Raw genomic sequence first — 7,016 nt, forward strand, 5'->3', positions numbered from 1 at the left:
TTACCAGGTGCTTGCACCTCCGATAGTCTTACGAGTGAGTCTTGTTTCTTTCTGGGTCCGAGTCGATCCGCAAGAGTTCTGTAGTAGAAAATGTAAGATCTAGTCAGCCTTATTTCTAAGTCTTCTATGATCTAGCTCTTGGGACGTACAAGGTTGGTCTTTCTTGTTTGTTTGGCTGGGCTTTGACCTGTGCGGTTCTTGCTGGTTGATCCTCGGCTGCGATCGTCAAAGCGATGTTTGTCAGCTTGTGGTCTGGGGCTTTGTACTGCAAAAGGGGCTTAATCAGCTTACCTTTCTTAGCAGCTGGGCTTATTCTGGTTGCGAGCTTCCTTGCGGAATGCTGCGCGTCTGGGGTTAACCGCGCGAGCTTCCTTGCGGGTAGCTGCGGGTGGGGGTCTGGGTCCATAATCCTACATCTTCCTCAGGAGGCCAGGGCGCAGCTCGGGACGCAGTCACCCAGGCAATGAATGACCTCCGCGTCAAAGGCAAGGCTCGGGCGGTGTCTGACGATGGGACCGAGAAACCCACCCTCCCTTTTGCCGACGCTCCTTTACCTGCTGCGCCGCCTGCTCGCAAGGCTGACAAAGTCGACAAATACTTTGAACGTGCTCCAGGAGTCCCTCGGATCAACCGTCATACTGGCTGGGAGAGATCTCTCTCGACGGTCTTAAAAATTTGGTTCAGTCAGAAACAAGCCAAGTACACCGGCTCAATCCATTCCGACGCACGGGTTTGGTTGTCGGATCTTCAGCTGTCTCTCGAGATGATCCATGCTCATCCATTGTTGTGGCACACTGTTGGTTTCAACATGCTCGATGGATGGGCTTTAGACAAATTGAAGGTGGCCCGCGAAGACAACAATGAACCTCAGAACTGGCCAGCATTCAAGGCCTGGCTTACCAAAGACAAACCCCCTCGCGATGAACAAACGGTCTGTTGCCCGCGCTTGAAAGCAGCTTCGCCAGGGTCCAAACAAAACCCTTGAGCATTTTATGCAACACTTTTCTTTGTGGCAAATCACTGCCAAAAACTACGGTTTTGAGTATGATGAAATCACCGGATTTGTTTTGAAAGTCAATCCCGGCCTGTCCAAACGACTTGACATTATCATGGCGACGGCGGAGCGCGACAACAAGGAGATGTCTTTCCGAAGTGTCCAATCTGCTGCCCTTGACGAGGACCGACGTTATCATTCGTCTCATGTTGCTTCAACTTCAGAGAAGTCCCCGAAACGCCAGTCGGACGCCAACGACTCTTCCTCTGGGAAGAAATCAAAGGCCAACTCTGGCGAGCGGGTTTGCTACAATTGCGGCAAACCGGGACACAACAGTAACAAGTGTCCGGAGCCTAAGACAGAGAAGCAGCAACGCTACGATGCGAAGCGCGCTGCTTCTGGCTCAAACTCTGTTTCTTTAAATGTGTAGTTGGTGCGCAATTGTCTCTGCCACCGACCGATAACTCTCCTTGTATTTCTGTTTTGCGCAATAAAAACAATACGTTTGTTACTACTTCTGAGAGTGATCAACCTGAACAAATAAGTTCAAAAACAGCTATAGCAATGAGTGCTACTATCCCAAATGAGGATGTAGCTTTGTCTCCTACAGAGAGATTTGTACGTACCATGCCATCCGGAGATGTGATTTGCGATTTGTTAGGCACTAATTCTGATCAGTTACTGTCTATACCTCAAAATGAGGAAAACTTTTGTGTAAATTTCTTTCAATCAATTGAAGGGCAAATAGCTAACGTCCTTATAGATACAGGTGCGGGTTCATCTTATGTTTCAAAGAGATTTGTCGCAGACCAAGGTCTGAAAACTTTATCATGTGTGCCATTTGCCGTCGCGGGTGCTTTTGGGAATACAATCACTAACAAGGCCATGTGTAAGCTGTGTCTTTCCCTTGGTGAATTCCAGGGCTTTGTCACCTGTCGTGTGGCTCCCCTCTCATCCTATGATCTCATATTGGGGCGTGACTGGATAGCAGCGAATGCTTCCAGCACGGATTGGAAGAATAATGAGTGGCTTTTGCGTAACGCTGACGGTAGCACAGTGTCCTTTGTCCCAAGGAACAATCTTTCTATGCCTTATGATCTTGCAATGATCACTGACGAGTTTTCACTTTTTCTGTAGAGGGCAACAAAAGTAAGAATTTTTCCAAATCAAAGCCCATGGTACAGGCCCTTAGTTAAGCTCGCAAAACTCCTCCTGTCCAAGTTGCAACCTCGCGGTGGCGAGTCGCGACTGTGGCTGTGCTGCTGCGATTCTCCGGTAAAACGAGTATTAACCAGTTTTGTCGAGTTTCTGACTTCGCCCACTTTAGGGCGCGCGCCACGTTCACCACAAGGGGCGAGACTCCTCCCTGTGGCTGAAAATATCCCCCAAGTTTTATTAATACCTTCCTCTCAACAACCGACACATCTCCAAAACTTCACCAATCAACATGTCTGCTACTGATGCCAGCGCTGCTGCCGCCGAACAATTTGAATTGGTTACCTTCGATTCCAACCTCGAGCGCGAATCGCAGCTCAAGGAAGCCTACGGCGAAGGGCAATTCGACCAAGTCTTGAAATTCGATGAAGAACTATTGAAAGCAGAATGGGAAGCTTGTCAGTTATTTTTCTTCTTCATACCAGATAGTCATCAATCAGTTGCTGTGCTGTTTTGCAACGGACGCGTCCTTCTCGATCGAAAAAAACTGACAAAGCTTTCCCCCTTTCTCTCGAATACAGACAATCACAAGGTCAAACTACTCGATCCTATCTACAAGAGACGCAGTGAATTTGTCAAGAAAATTCCCGGCTTTTGGCTCCAAGTTGTTAGTATTAACCCCCAAGGGCAATTTCCGAGGTGGACGGTCCCCTTATTTATCCTTAACTGAAGTTGGACATGTTGCTTGTATGGTTGCTTTGATTGCAGTTGACAAACGATCCTGCTTGCCACCACCACGTTGACGCGATCGATAGGGACGCATTGTCTCATTTAGAGGACTTGACAATCGATCATGACCCCAACGATGCGAGAAGTGTGACCTTCCACTTTGTGAGTTGTTCGTCTCATATATAAAAAAGTATACCCTCTGCTTGGATATAGATCATAACCAAAAGTAGCTCACTGTTTTTCTTCCCCAGCATTTTGCCAAGGGAAACCCCTACTTCTCTGACCGGATCTTGACCAAGAAATTCGTCGTCGATCTTGAGGACGAGCCTGTGGCTGTGAATGGCTCTGGCGAGAAACCAAATCCTTTACTTGCCGAGATGAACAAGAAATACGATCTCGATCGCCAGGTCAAGTCGACTCCAGTCCCGATCCAATGGGCATCTGACGAACACAACTTGGTGGCCAAAAAGCCTTGCATGACGCTTGAAGAGTTAGAAAACCAGCAAGGCGAGATCGAAATCGAGGAGGCGTCTGGCAGCTTTTTCAACTTCTTTTCTTACGAAGAAGATCGGTATCAATTGCACACCCACCTCTTGGAACTTCATTCCAAAGCATTAGAGTAAGTCTTCCGCCCTGGCTCATCTTAATCACGTTTGCCTGTTGAATTCCACCTTCCTCACGACTTTATCTATATATATTTTTTGTTATGTTTTGAAAGTCTCTACGCAGGAGTCGTCGAAGCCGCCAACGAAACCTTCGGGTTTAGCGATGAGGATTCGGACGAGGAGGACGGGGATCCCAACCAAGTCGTCGATCTTGAGTCTGAGTCCAACGACGAACCCAAAAAGAAGAAAGCCAAGGTATCATCCGCCTGAGAATTACACGTTCATCTGGCTGCATGGTCCCCGCTCAGAAATATCCATGTGTTCTCCTTTTTTGGAGGCAATTTTTTTGTTTGTTTGTTTCCCATTGGGATTGGATTTTCTTAATCAATTGTCGAGTCACCCGGTCAACTTAATAGGTACTCGATTCATATCGGTACCTCCAGTCTCCTTTTCTCTTCTTCTCTTGTCTATTCATATAACGGCTCGAGAAAAAAACAAACGGCTGAGCATGTGCTTTTCCTTGAGTTCTTCCGATTTCCTCCACATAGAACGACAGAAAATGAGCTGTTTATCCCCATACTCCATACAACCAACTTGATTGTTTGTCAACAATCTTGTCAAGGAAATGTCCTTTCCAATCGTTTCCCTAAGAGTCTACAATTCCTTTTGAAGCTGTGCACCTTGATCAAGGGTCTGTTGGTAAGTTCGTGTGGAAATTTCCACAGTCAGACATGGTGTTGCATTCAGACTAATTCTGGAACTTGCCTCAGTCCCTCGATCACAGGCGCCAGAGAGCCCCGAAGCGACCCTCCGAAGAAGGAACCCATGCCATACCGAGCTTACTAAAGCCTAGGCGCCAAGCCTTTAATGTCGCATCATTGGCCCTACAGAGTCGACTTTTTCTTGTAAAAAACAGTATATATTTTTGGAAAATGATTTAAAAACTGTAGTTTGGGGTTTAAAAAAATGAGTGGACTTGTAGCCTGTTATCTCAGGTTTAATTCCTTGTTTTTTTAGCTTACTGCACACTGCCAGCATATTTGGCTGGGATGCACTCAACCAATTTAAAATGGGTTGATCACATCCAACAAAATATAAAACCAAGGGCTTGGATTTATATTTCATCAGTTAAGATCAACCAAGTTTAAATTGGTTGAGTTCATCCTACACCACCAGTGAAGTTCTTTGAAATGATTTTGGTTGGTAACCAATATCATTTCAAGGTGTCTGCCTGCAAGGGGGGACCGTTGTCAGACAGTTGGTGTTTCCACTGGAATTTTCCTGGAATTCTACTGGAGGGCAATCCAAAAATATCACTGATTGCCAACACCTTTCCGAATTGCTTTTGAATGGTATTCGGAATAGCCCAGTTCATGTTGGTCACTTTAACACTATTTTTGTCAAATTTTATCAGTAAATTTTCATGAATTTTTCAAATATCAGAAACAGTGAATCCTGAAGAATCTGACCATTTTGTAAAAATTGCAAAATTTTAATCATAAATGGGTTAAAAATAGCTTTAAAGTTCCAACATAAACCGGGCTAATGGTTCCGGGCTGTGGCGGGTGGTGATTGGCTCAAAATGGATACCACACAAATCACCCAGCCAAAAGGGAGGCTTAAACCAGCAACATGCTGCTGATCTACCCCCACTGGAGCTCCTTGACCACTACGCTAGACAAGCCATATGGGGCAAGGCGTGATTTGTGCTTATGAGCCTGCATCTGCAAGGCTTCATTGGTCATGTACAGAAGTTTTCCGGGAAAAATCCAAGAGAAATACCGGAAAGAGATTCCAGTCTGTATTTCCTGGAATGAAGTCAAAACATTTTTTGACTTCGTTCCAATGCAACCCTTTTTTTTGGGTTTGGTTTTAACCCAAATTGCGATTGGAATGATTCCGGTCCTTTTACCATACCAGAAGCATTCCGACCGGTTTTTGATCCTTTGACCATACCAGAATGATTCTGGGTGGTTTTCAGTTTTTTGTACCATCCAGTAAATTTACTGGATGGAAACTTTAAAACCTCACCTGTGGTGTAGTTTAACTGGGATAACCTCAACCCAGCCAATTATGCTGGAAATGCTGCGCCTCATACATAATTACTAGCCCAATCCACCTACTGTGGACTGGTGCTGAAGGGGTCTTCCAGCAATGCTGCAACCAATCCAATATCATACAGGTATTGGCCAATACAGAGGATCATATTGGTTTTCCAATATTTACTTTGTATCAGAAAGAGCTTTATTGGATTGGCTTCTTGATACAATACTATGGTATTGTATTGAGAAGCCAATACCAATTATTGTATCACAATACCTATACATTATCAATCCAGGCTCACATGGAGTTTTTTTTTTTGATTAATTACATTCTGGTTTTGCTACCGGATAGGATTGAGAGAATGGTTTTTCTGCTTAATTACCTGTTGGTCTTGCTACTAGTAAGGATGTAGAGAATACGACTGAAAAATTACAACTGTAAGTCTTTAGGGTTAATTTTTTTTCAAGGTTGAACACCGACTGCAATGGGTTTTGACAAGGCAATGCAAATGATCAGACCATTTCTGACAAGGCCTGGGTAATACACAAAGAGGGTTGGGTGGGAGGTTCTTGTTTGTGATTGAGGAGGAAGATGCAGGGAGCTTGGGATGGGTAGCAGGGCAAGGACAGCTTCCGCAAGACTGTGCTGGGTGTTGAGGACGGCACGGATGAGCCGAACTTATGGAAGTCCCTCTTCTGCGGGGGGGGGGGGGGGGGGGCGGGCAGCCCTGGTCGCGGAGCGACCCCTCCGAAGGAGGGACTTTAGTCCAAAACTGACTTACAACCGCATCACGGTTGGCCAGTTTTGGTGTAGCTGACTTTTGGACGGCTGCACCTCCTGTACATCCATCTCCCCGGAGGTAAAAAGTTGGGTCGGAGATAGAGGAGGATGGTGCGGACCTCCTCATCTACTTTTCAAAAGAAAATATTGAAATTTGGAGCAGCAGGATTTTTTTCAAGATTTTGAAAATCTGAAAATCTGACTCTTCAGGATTGAACTGAAGTTGATTCTTGGCTTCTCAACCAGGATCCCTCCTTCACAAAATTCCTCAAAAAAAATTATGATTACTATCCTGGGATGGCCATCTTGTCCTCTATTGATTACATAAGGAATGGTTTGGTTTGAAGAAAAAAAAAAACAAAGTCATGTTGAACTAAAATTGGCTTGTAAAAAATCCTACACATACAATTTTTGAAAAATTCAAAATCCTTCTTGATGGGGATGAAGACTCCCATCTTGGGCACACCCTGCCCAACATTATTATTGACTGGGTATTTGGGTGTATTTTATAGGATTTTTACAAAAAAAAAAGGACCTCAGAAGCCCAACCGTGACACGCGAGTATGCGCGTTTCAGACACAAGCCTCTCCCGCACTTTGTGCGGTCAACGGAGAGGCTGTACACGCTTGCGGATGAGCTGGTGCTGACAATGGCCTGCGGAGAGTGTTTGTTCTTCCGGGCCAGCAGCTTGAACTGACCGGATGGCTTGT

General features: G+C 45.4%; 2 protein-coding genes across 2 annotated transcripts; both read left to right on the plus strand.

Annotated features, from left to right (window-relative positions):
• Positions 1 to 463: 463 nt before the first annotated feature.
• PtA15_5A288 (uncharacterized protein) lies at positions 464 to 985 on the plus strand (the record flags this gene model as incomplete). The annotated part of the gene is made up of 1 exon (XM_053169032.1): positions 464 to 985. The coding sequence occupies one exon, from the start codon at positions 464 to 466 to the stop codon at positions 983 to 985; it is 522 nt and encodes a 173-aa protein (XP_053020270.1).
• Positions 986 to 2,441: 1,456 nt separating this feature from the next.
• On the plus strand, positions 2,442 to 3,753 carry PtA15_5A289 (uncharacterized protein; the record flags this gene model as incomplete). The annotated part of the gene is made up of 5 exons (XM_053169033.1): positions 2,442 to 2,607; positions 2,731 to 2,816; positions 2,918 to 3,040; positions 3,130 to 3,497; positions 3,597 to 3,753. 5 exons carry the CDS (start codon positions 2,442 to 2,444, stop codon positions 3,751 to 3,753), a joined length of 900 nt encoding a protein of 299 aa, XP_053020271.1.
• Between the last annotated feature and the right edge of the window lie 3,263 nt (positions 3,754 to 7,016).

The sequence above is a fragment of the Puccinia triticina genome, chromosome 5A (assembly GCF_026914185.1).
Source record: "Puccinia triticina chromosome 5A, complete sequence".
NCBI classification, from domain to species: domain Eukaryota; kingdom Fungi; phylum Basidiomycota; class Pucciniomycetes; order Pucciniales; family Pucciniaceae; genus Puccinia; species Puccinia triticina.